At 38.0% G+C, this 16,858-nt stretch overlaps 1 protein-coding gene across 1 annotated transcript in view; it reads right to left on the bottom strand.

The window, feature by feature from the left end:
• Window positions 1–16,197, bottom strand: part of DPH6 (diphthamine biosynthesis 6) — a 144,982-nt gene extending 128,785 nt beyond the window's left edge. The window contains exons 1-3 of the mRNA XM_016220425.2: window positions 16,127–16,197; window positions 12,190–12,284; window positions 7,096–7,289 (exon numbers count right to left, since the gene is read on the bottom strand). Coding sequence (XP_016075911.2) covers window positions 7,096–7,289; window positions 12,190–12,284; window positions 16,127–16,197 — 360 coding nt within the window. The remainder of the gene's footprint in view (window positions 1–7,095; window positions 7,290–12,189; window positions 12,285–16,126) is intronic.
• Window positions 16,198–16,858: the final 661 nt, after the last annotated feature.

Raw genomic sequence — 16,858 nt, 5'->3', positions numbered from 1 at the left:
GGGGAAAACAACAATGGAAAAAAATTTCAATTAATTTTTTGAGTCAGAAAGCAGATGAAGAAGGAATGATGACTGATAAATCAACAGGAAAAGTTATAATCTACTGTTTGCATGGAAAAGAAGAAAGCTAAGAAAGGAACCAAACTAGGCCACATTATACTGAATTCCAGATATAACAAATGTGAGATATGAGGCTGGAAAAATTCTAAAGTCAAAAGTGTTCACAGTCAGCAACCAAGACATTTGAGAAAAGCCTACCATATAAAAGAAAACAAAACATATGAAAAAAGACCACAATATTTCAGGGAATGAATGATAATGTTTAAAATCTCTAATCTGTATTTTAAGAAGGATATAGTGATGTTATACCATAGAAGGAGAAACAGGTTGTTATAAAAAAAATGAGAATAATCTATAAACAAGTAAAGTTCTTGGCTATTAAAAATATGATGGTTAAAATAAAAAATGTAAGAAAAGACAAGACACATGAAGTTTTATTTTAAGCACTCTAACATTTGTTCAGGGAGAGTGCCAGAAAAAGGGAATAGGGAAAGTAGAGGGGACCAAATTATCAAACAAATAATGGGAAAGCATTTCCCAGAGTCACCCTCACACTGCAATTCCATTGGCTGTGCTATTTTTTTGCATCAGATTTTACATCAGGGAAAAGAAAAGACCATAGTAGTACTAGGCCTCACATCCATGTCTCTCTCTGTACCATAAAAAGAGCTTATCTTCTGCCAACCATCCATCATCCTAGGCTTCACTCTATTTAGTACAATGTAGGTTAACAAAAATCATCCCTGCTCCAATCAGTATAGCCAGAAGAATGCCATGTTGTGACTGGCTTTCACTTGGATGAATTCCAGCTCTGAACCAACATTAAGGGAAAGAGGACAGGGATATGCTGCTACTCAACAGGAAGATGCAGAAGGGATGAAGGGGAAGCAACTTTCCATGTCCAATATGTTTGTTGTGACATTTCATTACACCAGGTATAAAGACACAATCATAAAAGTTAACAGAGAGAAAAAAATGAGTCAGCTAAAAGGAGCAAGAATCATATCTGCATGCCCGGCCAGTGTAGCTAAGTGGTTGAGCACTGCCCAAGAGGTCAGGGCACATTCCTGGGTTGCCGGCTTGATCCCCAGCATGGGGTGTGCAGGAGACAGCCTATCGATTATGTTTCTGTCTCTCTATCCCTCTCCCTCCTTCTCTTTCTTAAAAAAAATCAATAAAAACATATTTTTTAAAAATCACATCAGCATGAAAGTTCTCATCAGCAAAATGCTAGAGTACCATGAAGCAATGCCTTAAATTATTTGAAGAAGAATGAGTTTCAATCTAAAATTTTAAATTCAACCAATGTATCAATCAAATGTGGGGACAGAATAGGAACATTTTCAAAATGTAAGGATTTGAAAGCACCTTTTCTAAGGAAGTTTCTTAAAGATAGACTGAACTTATATAAGGGAATAAACCAAGAAAGAGAAAGACAGCAGACAGAGTAAGAAGTGGCTCCAAACCGATGGACAAAGAAAGAATATAATGATCCTTAAATACATTCTCTATAGAGAAATGATGTTTATAGGCATCTTTCAGTAACTATCATATCGCTTATGTGACTTAAAAAGAAAACACGTAGAATATGAAAATTACTATATTTTCAGGAGATAATGTAGATTATCTATATGCCAAATTACTCCAGATGAAAACTAAAGTAACATTTGAATATTAAAGAAATTCTAAATAATAAAAGACTAGCTATATGAAAATCAGGTATTTTGCAAAAAGCTTGGAATACATATAACACAATCACCTGATCTCTGAGATATAAAGGCTTATTATAGTTCTAATCGTTTTCATGACTTCTACAAAAGTTAGGAAATTTTTAACTCTGTAAATTCTTCCAAATCTTTCCTACTTCTTTACAGTAATTAGTCAATTAAACTCTACAAAAGAAACATCTCTTACTCAAAAGGTAACTAATATTTGGGGAGAAAAAGAACTACAAAAACAAAAGACTGACTTATATGTTAAAGTCACAAAATTGCAATCTGTTATAAATAAATGTTTAAAATTAAAACGAATCTAAATGCTTTCAATGCTCCATTAATATTCAAAGGATTAAAAACAGCAGTTCCAGCCCGGCCAGACGTGGCTCAGCAGTTGAGCATCAACCTAGGATCTAGGAGATGGCGGTTCAATTCCGGGTCAGAGCATATGCCCAGGTTGCAGGCTTGATCCCCAGTCAGGGGTGTGCAGGAGGCAGCTGATCACTGATGACTCTCTCATCATTGACGTTTCAACTCTCTCTCTCCCTCTCTCTGAATCAATAAAGATATATTAAAAAAAAAAAAGCAGTTCCATATTTTTCTTATAAGTGAAGACTAACTTGAAGAATTATAGGTCTCCCAGATTCCTTTTCTTCCTCATAATTATTCAAGTACTCATTAGAATATGTAAGACCTCTATTGGAATCTTTGCACCAGTGTTTCATAAATGGATCTAACTATTAAAGTCTAGTTATACACTCTCTTATATATAAAAACAATATATTTTTGATACCTATGTACTTAAAATATCCCAAAGTAAAATTAATATTTCCACACAGGAAAAGAAGAAACTATTTAGTCCCAAGCAACTTGATAACATCTCTTTCAACTATAGTTATAATTATCATGTACAAACATCCAAAGCAGAAGTTGTCAAGATTTAACATTACCATTAATATATGTCCTAACTGATGGTTATAAAAGATAATGGAAAAGCATCCATTCTCCAAAGGCAGCATAGATTGAAAAAGAAATTTCTTAATTACTACTAATCTGACCATTTTTAATTAAACTGATTAGTAATTTATTATCTTTTCCTTTCTTAGAAGGCTGTTATTATCACAGAGCTTCTCCAAAGTTATCAGTTATCAGTGATTTTTAAGCAATCCAATTACTTCTTGTGTGAATCCCACCACTTTGTAATACTGGCTTATGCTAAAACGTTAATACTCAGTTTTTTTATATGCTGAGAAAGAAATTTTAAAATGCAAAATCTGCACTCAGTATTTCATACCTCAAACTGAACACTGTCAAGATCTTAGTTGCCTGTATGGAAAGATGACTATTAAAAGTAGAACGCTTAGGCTTTCCACCTTGTTTGATAATCAAAATAGTTTTTATTAGCAGGTGTCTTCCCAAAAGGAAGAACCAAGTTCCTGTGATTTTCTTTGAAAAGTATGTGCTTCTTATGCTATCCAGAACTAAACACTAAATTACGGAATTATTCTAAGTGTTTCCCCTATTAGTATCTTTTTCAAAGAACAAATAAAAATGAAAATGTTGTGACATATAAAATAAGAAATACTTTAGTCAAACAAACTTTAAAGAAATTTAAATACTTTCCATATATTTTTAATCAAAACTCTGAACTGATATTAAGATCATCAGGATCAAATTAAAAGTATAGACTGAAGTAGTTACTTGGGACTAGCAAATTTGCATGACATGGGTTCATGACTAACTTCCGAAAAGCAGGCCCTGAAGATTAAGAAAATGAAATGCCAGAGACCCAAGATGGTGGCGGATTGAGTGGAAGCTACACTGGCACTCTCCCAGGACCAAACTGGAATTACAACTAAAATAAAGAAAAGCCATCCTGAATAATCAACTGCAACTGAAGACTAGCTGGAGAGCACCCTCACAACCAAGGCCCAAAAGTAGAGACTGCATAGACTGCTAGGAAGTGTGGAGGTGCGAGAGGGCTGGCTGGGCTCCCACAGGCAGTAGCTGAAGGTCCAGAGGGATATCTCAGCTGTGGGGGGTTCCCACTGAGAACTCTGGGGTCTAAACCCCAGGCTGGGCTCCCCAACCCAGAGAACCAGAACTGAGAAAAGTGCCCACATAATATCTGGCTGTGAAAAGCAGCAGGGTTTCTGTCTGTCAGGGAGAGATAGCTGGAAATGAGGCACCCTCTTAAAGGGCTAACACACAGTTTCGTGTGTAGCCACTCACCTTGGGCTCCGGCAGAGGCAGAGTGCACTACAGCAGTGTGAGGAGAATCCAGAGGGCTGGCTGGGGGGAATATATCTCAGAGGGAATCCATCTGGACCCCAGTGCTGGGTTATTTTCCCATACCGCAAAGGACATCTTTCTCAGGCAGACATTTACCTTCCAAGCAGCTTTTGCCTAAGGGGAAAGCAATTGCCCAACCCTGCTGGAAAACCTGACCCCACCCTGTGGAGTGTCTACAGCCTGAGACTTCTTAAGAAACTGATAAAAATCAGGCATGCCACCTGTGGCTCTTAAGAAAGTGAATAAATCTGGACCTAGGACTTAGAAAAGCAGGCCTTGGTGCAAATCTTGGTTCTGTCCAAACACACCCAGCCCCAGCAGAGGACACCACAAGCTGTGGAGTGTGGAAAACTTCAAACAGGGCACTCAAGGCCAGTCACAAACAGCGCCTGACATTGTCTTGCACCAGAGACCATCCAAAAGGCAGGGAATCCTAGCAGATCTACCTAATACACAGAAACAAATTCAAACAGGCAGTCAAAATGGGGAGACAAAAAAACAAGCCCTAAATGAAAGAACAAAAGAATTCTCCAGAAGAAAGGCTAAATGAAATGGAGATAAGCAATATATCAGAGATAGAGTTCAGAATACTGATCATAAAGATGCTCAACAGCATGAAAAAAGGTATAGAAACTATGAAGGAAATTAATGACATAGTTGAAATAAAAAAAACATTGGAAAGAATGAACAGCACAGTAGGGGAAGCAGAGGATTGGATCAGCAAATTAGAAGACAGGGTAGGAAAAAAAATTACTCAAAGAACCAAAAAGAAAAAACAATTAAAAAATAGGAGGACAGTCTAAGGGAGATGTGGGACAACATAAAACATAACAATATTTGCATCACAGGAGTGCCAGAAGAGGTCGACAGTAAGCAAGGGTTAGAGAACCTGTTTGAAGAAATAATGGCAGAAAACCTCCCTAACTTGGTCAAGGAAAAAGTCACACAAGTTCAGGAGGCACAGAGTCTCCCAAGCAAGAACCCAAAAAGGCCCACGACCAGGCACATCATAATTAAAATGCCAAAAATCCAAGACAAAGAGAGAATCTTGAAGACAGTAAGAGAAAAGCAATCTGTTACCTACAAAGGAGCTCCCATAAGGCTGTCAGCTGATTCCTCATCAGAAACTCTACAGGCCAGAAGGGAATGGCATGAAGTATTCAAGGAAATGCAAAACAAGGATCTGAAACCAAGACCACTCTATTGAGCAAGGCTATCATTCAAAATAGATGGTGAAATAAAGAGCTTTCCAGACCAAAAAAGGCTAAAGGAATTTATAACCACAAACCAGCATTGCAAGAGATGTTAAAGGGACTGCTGTAATGATGAGAAACACAGGCATAAAGAAATAAAATGGCAATAGATAAGTACTTATCAATAATAACCTTAAATATAAATGGATTAAATGTCCCAATCACAAGATACAGGGTAGCTGAATGGATAAGAAAACAAGACCCAAATACATGCTATCTACAAGAGACCCACCTCAGAACAAAAGACTCACACAGGCTGGAAAAAACAAAAAAAACTTCTGGAGGACTTTAAAGGAGAGATCGACAGCACTACAGTCACAGTAGGGGACTTTATCACCCCACTGACTTTACTGGATAGATCTTCCAGACAAAAATCAACAAGGAAACAGTGACTCTAAATGACACACTAGATTGCCGGGCCAGGCATGGCTCAGCGGTTGAGCATCGACCTGGGATCCAGGAGATTGAGGTTTGATTCCAGGTAGGGGCACATGCCTGGGTTGTGGGCTCGGTCACCAGTTGGGGGTGTGCAGGAGACAGCCGATGGATGACAACTCTCTCATTGATGTTTCTATCTCTCTCTCTCCCTCTCCCTTCTTCTCTCTGAAATCAATAAAGATATAAATAAATAAATAAATAAATAAATAAATAAATAAATAAATAAATAAATAAATAAATGACACACTAGATCAGATAGATTTAATTGACATTTACAGAACACTCCACTCCAAACCTGCAGAATAGGCATTCTCCTCAAGTGCACATGGGACATTCTCAAAAACAGGCCACATGTTAGGACACAAACCAAGTCTCTACAAGTTCAAGAAGACTGAAATCATATCAAGCACCTTCTTGGACAGTTATACAATGTAATACTATGCAGCTGTAAAACAAAGGATCCTTTACCCTTTGAGACAGCATGGTGGGACCTGGAGAGTATTATGCCCAGAGAAATAAGCCAGTTAGAGAAAGACAAGTGTCACATGATCTTACTCATATGTGGAATGTGATGAACAAAATAGATCCAGAGACATAGAAGCATGGAACAGACTGATGAATCTCAGAGGGAAGGTGGGGATGGGTGGGTGGATGGGGAGAGAGTAACATAAGAATTCATATGCATATATGCATAACCCATGGACACAGACAATAGTGGGGTGAAGGCCTGAGGGGAGGGGTACAGGGTAGAGGGGATCAATGAGGAGAAAAGGGGACATATGTAATACTTTCAAAAATAAAGATAAATTAGAAAAAAAGAAAGAAAATGAAATGCCACGTCCCTTGGTAGAAGAGATGAAACTGTCCTTCCTTTGTAAAAATAAAATAAAAAAATATTTACATATTTGTGTGTTTGTTTATTGTCTGTCTCCTTCCACTGGAAAGTAAGCTCCAGCAGAACAGGAGTTTGTCTGATATGTTCACTGCCCCATTCCCTAGTCCCTATATCAAGCACATGGTATGTAGTCGAAAAGTATTTTCTAAAAAAATGATCAAAAGGTCATCAGCTTCAAAACCCTAACGAAAAACAACAACTTAGTTAAGTATCACTTGACAATCCTGGGTGCCAAATTATATCAAAAGTTTTAGTTTCAAATAATATTTAACATAAAGGTTAGAGTAACAACTTTCTTTTCTATTAAAAAATACAAAATATTCTTTCATAGAGTAGTTGGGCTACTAGCAGTTACAAATTATTTATTACTAAATAAGTCAATACATGTAATTTTTCAAATTACACATTAAATTCAGTAAATGTAATTGGTCAGTCTGCATACCTTAACAAGTTTCAAAAGCTCATAGAGATCTTCAACCTCATCACCTTCACATTTGGTGTACACTCGTCCTGTATCCACACTCCTTCCTCTTATGGTACGGCGATAGAGGGGAAGGGCCATTGCTTCTGCATACAAATCAATGGCATGATGACCCACTGTCTGATACATGTAGCTATCCAGTTCATCTGACCCCACTGTAACAAAGTAGAAATAATCAGTACAAGAGGGTGAAAAAAAGTGGATTTGAAAGTCCATCTAGGTTTGACTGCTTGAGGAGCAGTTTATATAACTTAAAAGCTTACTACACTATATCTCTCTGCATTCGTGAAGTGACATGAAATGACCTGCACATTTATCCTTAGTTGCATCCAGTTAACATCAGCTCTAGTCATCTGTACTGCTAATTACAAATACAATTATATATAAAATTTTAAAACTGTATACAACAAATGTTTAAAGAGAAATCTATCCAATAAATTTTAATTATTCAGTTAAAGATTTTATTACATAATAAAAAAAAAATTCATTCAAGGTTATTCACAAAGTCATCCAGTTGTAGCAGAAAACCTTTCTTAAATATCTACTTAGTTGCCCAGCTGGCATGGCTCAGCGGTTGAGCATCAACCTATGATCCAGGAGACTGCCGTTCAGTTCTGTCAGGGCATGTGCCCAGGTTGCAGGCTCAATCCCCAGCCCGAGGCACGCAGGAGGAAGCCGATCAATGACTCTCTCATCATTGATTTTTCTGTTTCTTTCTCCCTCTCCCTTCCTCTCTCTGAAATCAATAAAAATGTATTTTTAAAAAAATATACTTAGTTAATAAGTGACAAATATTCATAAGAGAAAAATTTAGATGCTCTTGATATGTTTTATATTCAACACTTCAATAAAACATATAAAAATATATCAATTCAATATTTTTAAAGCAGTTACAAAGGTATATAGAAACATAACTTAAACTAATTAGTAACATAATCACAGGTTGTCACAAGATTCCACAAACATCAATATGGGTAAAATATTCAAAACAGATGAGTCACATCAGAATCTTTGGTGATGAACTTAGACATATATTGCAGTAGACTTTGTAATCTCATAATTTTATTTTTCAGAAAAAAAGAATCATGAATATACATAACGATTCTTTGCAAAGATATTCATCACAGAATTATTTATAATAGCTTAAAAATCATACTATATCCATGAAATACTATGCAGCCATCAATATAATTTGAAGAGCTTTTTCTAAAGTATATTCTGCAGAATAGAAATACCATATATATTAATAGGAATTGATGAAAAAAGGATTCCATGGTCAAATACGTTTTTTAAAAATGGAGCTAAACCATGTTAAGTGTCTTTGCTGCAGTTCTTCCTAGGCTACTGTGTTTAAGCTGCTCCACTTAAAGGGATAAAGTATGAACTCTCAGATTTACCTATTCAAAGAACACTTACATTTCATGTGGTACCTGTATTCCAAAGAAGATATCTAGGGAATGCTATGGTAAAATAATACTTAATGACATGGAAGATGTTCACACAAAAAAAAGATTACAAAACAATTTGTTTGGCATATATGTATATATAATTATACAATTTTACATATATATATATGTGTGTGTGTGTGTGTGTGTATGTAATAATTGGCTTTGACATATATATATGCCAAGCAGGTCCAGGCTTTCCACTTAATGTGAAAGTATCCTATCAAAAGGCATGAAAATGATACTTTAAGGAAGGGCCCCTTCAATAATCAAAACCATCAACCATCTGCTATCACATTTTGGCTCACCAGTTTTCTGGACCCACACATCAGATTGGGATCCACACTCACATTATTATTATAAATCCATCTACTCCCAGTCCCAGTAGGAAGTGGAGATACAGCCAATGTTACCTAAAAAATTTTCATCCTTCCTTCATCTCAAACTTAGACTTTAAATGTTATTAGCTTTAAAAAAAATGATATAATCAAATTAATATATCTAAAGAACTTTAAGCTTCTTAGCAAGAAACTTCCTGATGTTAGCACAATAATTAAAACATTTTACTGACTTCAAAAACCTAGAAGACTATTTTCCTTTAAGGCTCCATTTAGTCCTAACCACACTGTAACTTTTATTAATGGAAGCTATGTAGTAACAATGCTTTGAAATCGAATAAAACCAAAAGGCTCCACTGTTGCCTGAAGCACTTCAATTACCATGCCACAAGAGTTGCTACTACAAATTTAAAGAGATGGTTTTATGACTTCTATGACAACTTCAAATTATTCCTATTGATGGGGATTAATTCCTTTCCAGACAACCTATAGAAAACCCAGTACTATGAATTCACTCTAACCAACTTTACACTGGAGTCATCTCTACCAGTCAATCCTCATTAAGGTTCCTTTTGCAGCATATTTGGGCGGAAAAGAAGTCAATCAATGAATCATTCGATAATCACAAACTTCCTGCTGACTTTAAATAAAGATTAGCTAAAACCTCTCCATCTACCAACCCACAGCTGTCTATTCTCTTCCACTACAATTACTATAGTTCCAGCTGACTGTTTCCAACTTTTACCTCATAATATTCCAATTTACTAATGAATTTTTACTTTGTAATATTTGATTTACTAATGGATTTTTTTCTCTCACTCACAGTATTCTAAATAACTGTCACCATTCCACTGTGAACTATAAAGATATACTTTCCTTGTCATCTTATTCACCCTTCCAGTGAAGCATTAACACCTGGAAAATCATACAATAATGACTCAGTACAAGGAACTATAACAATTCACAGAGAAAAGCTGAAGACAAGATAGAAACTCCAGGGAGGGAGATTATGACTATATTATATCAAGTACGTATTATATGCTATATAAGTATCTGCTTTTTAAATACTAAGACCTTGCAAGATAGAAAGTTTAAAAAACCCACTTGCCTGACTACAAGGGATAAAACAGTCTCTTTCCTTTTGGTAAGTGAACACAGCTTTGAAAAAAAACACCTGCTTCTTCTTTTATAATACAGAAGTTACAGTATAGCTTCCACTCACCCTTAGTCAGAATTTTCTCTTTATTATGTAAAGTACAGAAGTAGGTTATTTTCAAAACAGCTCACTTCTAAAAAGTATTCTTATTCATCATCAGAACCCCAGTACGAAATCCTAAAGTTTATGTTTACCCCATCCCTCTAAAGAACCTGTCCTATTTCTTCCTATAAAATATCTTTAATTTCCACCTTCCCACTTCACTTTCAGAATTACTTGGGTCTTAATGACAGAAGGAAAGAATATCTGACAAATAACTGCTGGCTATTCCAGGGCTAATTCTAGTTAGTTTATTATTCATCTATCCCCAATAAAGAGAGTGAATGCCTACCAGAGGCATAGAGCTGGTCCAAGTGCTGAGGAACAATTAAAGGAACACAGAAGATAGGACCTCTTCTCTCAAGAACCTTACAAGCAATCTAATTGGAAATAAAAGCAAAGACGAAATAAATAGAAAACAACTGCAAAATGATATAAAAACAAAAATTCAATAGACTGGCAGCCTTGAAGAAAGAAGAAAGGGGAGAGGGAGGGAGGGAGGGAAGGAGGGAGGGAGGGAGGGATTTTAGAGCTAGCTTCAGATTAACTACATTTACTGGATGTCTATTTCATGCCAAGAACAATGATTAGCGTTTTCATATATACTACTCATTTAATTCAGCCAAAAATGACAGTAGAGCAAAAGCATAGAGTCTTGCAAGAAAATGAGAAAAGTGGATGATAAAAAGATTTTACTAGAAGTATGAGAAGTAGTAACAAACAAACTTAGACAAGTGTTAATCTCTCCCTATTACATTTTAGCAGTTAATAACTCGAGTTTTACAGGTAAAATCCTCACCTGAGGATATTTCTTCCATTTTCAGAGAGAGTGGAAGGGAGGGGGGAGAGAAAGAGAAACACTGATCGGGCCTGGGTTCCACCTACAACCCAGATATGGGCCCTGGACCGGGAGTTGAACTCTCGACCCTTCGGTGCACTGGCCAGCTTTCTACCACTTAGACACACTGGCCAGGGCTATTTTTCTTTTTTAAAAAAGTTCTAATTGGGAAAGATAATTGTAACCATGTGGTCATGGATTTAACTAAACTTGTGGTGATTATTTTACAATATATACATATGCTAAATCATTATACTGTATACCTAAAACTACTACAATGTAATATGTCAATTATATCTCAGTTGACAAAAGATATTGTTGAGGGTTGCCTATATCCCTCTCAAATTCTTATTCTGAAGTCCTAACATCCAGTACCTCAAAATATAACCTTATTTAGATATAGGGTCGTTGCAGATGTAATTAGTTAGTTTAAGGTCATTAAAGTACTTTCCCTTTATCCAATATAACTGGTGTATTAAAAAAGGAAATTTAAACACACATGGACACAAAGGGAAAAAAAAATTCTAACTGGGAAAATGTCATTGGTGAGTAATCTGAAAAAAGTAGCTAAAATGAGGTCTGTGGATGAATTATGGATATCCTTGTTACCACAAATAAAAAGTAGAATTGTATTACTTTATACCTCTATCAAGTCTCACACATTTAGCTTACATCTAAGATAGCTAAATTGAATTTTTTAAATAATACAAAATTATCATTATCATTTATCAATATATGTCTTATTTCCCAAGCTCCTAGAAGCTCTATCTTATTTACCTGTGTATTCCCTGCAACACTTGGAAATGTGTTGTCGTGGAGGGGCAGTGTGAAGTAATCGGGTTCAAGTCTCAGCTCTGCAAGTTCGTTCCAGCTATTTTACCAAGGACAAGGGCATGTGACTCAGCTGCAGGCTTGATCCCCCGCCCTGGTCAGGGCACGTGCTGGAGGCAACCAATCAATGTGTCTCTCTCACATTTACGTCGAATAAAACTCTCTAGGAGTTCTTGTGAGAATTAAAGAACATGTAATTGAAAACACTTAGCATTGAACTTAGCACCTAATAGGTACTAAAGATATATTAGTTCCTTTTATGTTTTTGCATACTGTATACAACAGAATGTAATAATGAAGTTGGAGATTCAGTTACTTAGACAATTTCCAATACAGGTATACACTTACCTTGGTTTTCAGCTGGTCTTAGATTTGCTAAAGCAACGATCTGATGTCCGGCAGCAATGCACTGCATCATATTGTAACAGCTGTCCTTCCCACCACTGAAAAATAAATAGAGATAAGTATCAGATTACTGACCATTATTCAACATAGAATCATTAGATATCAAAATAGAACACATTATTTATTCTGCTCTTCAGAATCTGAGGGACTACCTTTCATTTAGAATGCAAAAAAAAACATGCAGTTTTGATGGCATAAGCAAACTGAGCAAACAAATCTGAATGTCTAAGGAATATACTCACAAGAGCTTATGAAATTATATGCCATTATCACAAAGACCATTCTAAACAAAATATAACTCTTTGGTTTGTGATCGTAGTAGCTTTACTTAATATACAAATTGCTTTGCAAATAAAATTATTTAAGCTTACATTCCAGGTAAATACTTATTATAATATTCTTTAGGTGAAATTCTCTATAAAAAGGTAGAAAAACATCTGTTCCACTGTAAGAAATCTAACAACTGGCCTCCATCACCAATTAAAGGATACAATTAAAAATCTGAGACCCACTCTAATGACAGAGTATGACACAGTTGGTGGGTTCAAATTCTGTAGAGATAGAAATGCTGAATTATACCAATAAAGTTAAACATCAATACTTCAGCTTTCAGCTATCATTATATGATGGCAGAATAAGGCTTGAGCACAAATCTAATTAACAAATTAAAAAGAAGTTCCAGCCCTAGCCAGTTTTGGTCAGTGGTTAGAGAGTCAGCCCCGAAGGGTCCCAGGTTTGATTTCGGACAAGGGCATGTGCCTCAGTTGCAGGCTTGATCTCGGCCCTGGTTGGGGCACGTGTTGGAGGCAACCAATCAATGTGTCTCACATTTATGGTTTTTTTCTCTCTCTCTCCCTTCCAGTCTCCCTGAAAAGCAATGGAAAAAAATATCCTAAGGACAAAAAAACACAAAAAACTTCTAAATTCTGCCACCAAATTTACCTAAGGTGTAGGCAAATCACTTAGTCAAAACAAGTGGTACTTCATCTGTAACAAGGTTGAATGGCAAACTCTGTGCTATTGGGTTTTATACTGTTTCTCACTATGCATGTTTCTTCCTTTATTATTGCCTCTCTTCCCTGCTTTCCAATTTTTGCTTAAGATCTGCAAATGTACCTCAGGCAATGATTAGACCTTTTCAGAGCCCAAGGAACTAAAAGAGACTTTATTCTAGAAGGTGGCCTTTTTGCCTTTTTAGTTCCCAACATTTGTCTGCCTCTACTACATTCTGATCAGTATCAACTGTCATTCCAGAACTTCTCAAGGGGAGAGACTGTAAGAATCAAAGTGAAATTACACATCACTCTCCCTTTTCTCAGATTCTGACATTACCATAAATCTGTGTTGCACAACCTCCCTACTGAACTTCACAGTTTCATTTCTGTAGCACAAAAATATCTAATTCTTTAAAATATATAGAATAGTTAAGATTAAAGGGTATATCTCTACAATTCTAATTCCTTACAATATTAAAGATTAAACAATATACATCCACAATCAGAATTTATATTTTAAAATGCTAAGCTTTCAAATATGGTTTTAAAATAGTATTTCCCAAATTGTGTTCTGTGGAACACTACTGTCCAATGGTTTTCAAGGTCAAATAAGTTTGGGAAATACAGAGTATCTTACCCCCTGAAAAGTCACAAAGTATATTAGGATATGTTATGTTAAAAGTCCAACAGATCAGTGGAATACTAAGCTAAATTACTCAATATGTTTGTGTTTACATATTTCATTATAAAATTAAAGAATGGTCTAGCTAATCCTCAAGGTGTCATTCAACTGTAAAATTCAATGACTATCTTTTGTGTATTAAGAAAATAACGTTCTTTATGGTCTAAAGATATGTAAGGATCTTGGTTTCACTTATTCCCTAAAACACACATATCTCTCACTTTAGTACACACACACACATTTATTGCAAATACAGCAGATTCACTGTATTTAACTCCATACATATTCAAGAATATATGCACATAAATGCACATATAGGTACTATGTATGTCTTCATATTCATATGTATGTAGTTATATATACATACCTACAATATACCTCCTAACATTTATACAGATCTTACAGTTTAGCAAGTATTTTCCAACAATGTCTTTTGTAATCTGCTTTTTTATTATAAAAGTAATATATACACATTACAGAATATTTAGTGTAATGGATTATACCAATCTTCTCTCCTTCCCTCCCAGATTTCTGAGTCTTCAGTTGGTGTTTCCTTAATAGTTAAACTTTTAGCAAACTGCTTATGAATGTGAATTACTCGTTTCCTGGACTACTTTTTACTCTATGTAGATCAAATGAAGACCACAATGGTCAAAACTTAATCATTCATTTTACAGAAGAAATTCACTGAATGACAATATTTTTTGACATTATAGTCTCCTAAAAATGGCATTGAAATAAAAGAAACTGGAATATTCCAGTCACTCCAGAAGGGTCTAGTGTTATGTCAAGGCCTTAACAGGTCAGTAGCAACTACCTAGGGTATTGAACAACATGAAATCTTCAATGGGTTTACAAAGAAACTGCATGGCTGCAATGTAGCTCAGGCACTCTACAGTGATCCAAATCTCATCAAACAAAATACAAGTAGCCTAAGTTCCCCCCGCCCCCTTTTAAAAAAATGTCTTTATTGATTTCAGAGAGAGGGAGAGGGAAAGATAGAAACATCAATGATGAGAGAGTCATTGATTGGCTGCATCCTGCAACCCCGTACTGGGGATCAAGCCCTCAACCCTGGCATGTGCCCTGTTGGATGTTCCCTGACCTGAACTGAACCTGTGATCTCGGGGATCATAGGTTGATGCTCAACTGCTAAGCTACTGGGCCTGAAGTCCTCTTTTTAATGTTGTTATTGTGTTCGCTTTTGCTTCAATTACAGATTCTTTTAACTGGCCTGCCTCTGTCATAGGACTTACTTTAGATATCTAAATATGACGGGTTACTATAAATGAAACTCCTTTTGGAACATGAAATGTTACCATAAGGTCATCCTAAAAGCAAACAATGTGTGTCTGAAGCAACAGCAACAAGATTTAAGGACGTGGGGGTGTGTGTGGGTGGGGGGCGGGAAAACATTAACTTAAGAACTTCTTCATATGCATATATGCATAGCCCAGGGACACAGACAATCGTGTGGTGAAGGCCTGGGGGTGGGGGAAGGGCTGGATGAAGGGGGACAGAGGGGATGAAAATGGGGGACATCTGTAATACTGTCAACAATAAAAAAATAAATTAAAAAACAACACTGGTACAATTCCATCTCTGTCCTTGAGCGCCAAGGTAAAATACATCCTTGTCATAAGCAACACACCTCGGGGCAGGTGGGGGAGAGGTGGACTTCCGTAGAAGGGGCGGGGACATAAACAGCCTAAGGTGGAAGGCAGGACCCGGGGACCGGACGGAATGGAAGGCTGAAGATTACTACAGAAGAGAACGGAGAAAGCAGGAAGGGCTGAGGTAGCCGAGTAGTCAAGCAGCGGCTCGCCGATTTCCCATCAATTACGGCTTTTAGGAAGCCGACCCCAGGCCGCGGCCGGCTAATTAAACCAGAACTCCGGCCATGAGACCCAAGCATCAGTAGTTTTTAAAGTTCCCCACGTGAATCCAATGTAAATCCAAGTTTGAGGGACAGAACAACAAAGGGGCGGCGACTGGCTGAGAGGAGGGGCGCGAGCCCCAGACGGCCGGGCCGGGTAGCCCAAAGGCTCCGCCTCTTCCTGCGGCCTGAACCCCGACACGCGGCTCCTGCACAGACAGACTCTTTTCATCACCAAGGGCGGCTGCGGCGGCACTTCACGCCCATCAAGAGAAAGGAACTTCAGGCTGGCAGGGGGAGAAGAAGGTGGCACCAGCGCCACGTTACCTGATCAGAGCCGCGACCCTCATGCTGGGCGCAGTGCGCGTGCGTGCGGCGGGCGCGAGCTTTGACGTCATCGCAGCCGCGCCCAGGCTGACGCACGGCGGGGCCTCAGCCCCAGGTGTTCGCTCCGCTGCCTGTCGGCGGACCGGCCGTGCGGTCCCTGCGGCTGCTGCGGGACACCTGGCCGGAGAGGATGGGCCACGTTGGCGCCTTGTCCCTGGGGCGGGGACCTCCCGGCCCAGAAAACATGGCGTTTAGGCAGTGCGTAACCACCTAAGTGAGGGCACTGAGGCTGCCGAGAGAAGGGCAAAGCCCGCGTCGCCGAGCCCGACCGCCGCCGAGACGGGTTGGTTTGGATGCGAGAAAGTTCAGAATCCCTTACGCTGCGGGTGAGGCACCTGTGGCTGTGCAAAGGCAGAGGAAGTTTGCCCTTACTGCCGCAGCACCCCCAAGAAACGAACTGCGGCCTTTACTATTCTAGCTCATGTCTCCTCTGTCCTCCAGACCTCAGTCTGGAGCTAGCCCGGGCCCCTGGGTAACGGGGAGCTGAGGAGCCGCGTAGGGCTCGTCGCCGAAGCGCAGCGGCCTTGCAGAGAAAATCTGGCCTCTAGGTTCGCTCACCAAGTATTTATTGCCTTTCACGTGCCATCCACCGTTGTAGGCCCTTGGGATACATGCACGAATAAAAAACAAGGATCACGCCCCTCGTGGAGTTTATATGGAGGCGTGAGAGCA

The sequence above is a fragment of the Miniopterus natalensis genome, chromosome 1, assembly GCF_054644295.1.
Source record: "Miniopterus natalensis isolate mMinNat1 chromosome 1, mMinNat1.hap1, whole genome shotgun sequence".
NCBI classification, from domain to species: Eukaryota; Metazoa; Chordata; class Mammalia; order Chiroptera; family Miniopteridae; genus Miniopterus; species Miniopterus natalensis.
This window is presented reverse-complemented; position numbering and strand designations above follow the sequence as displayed.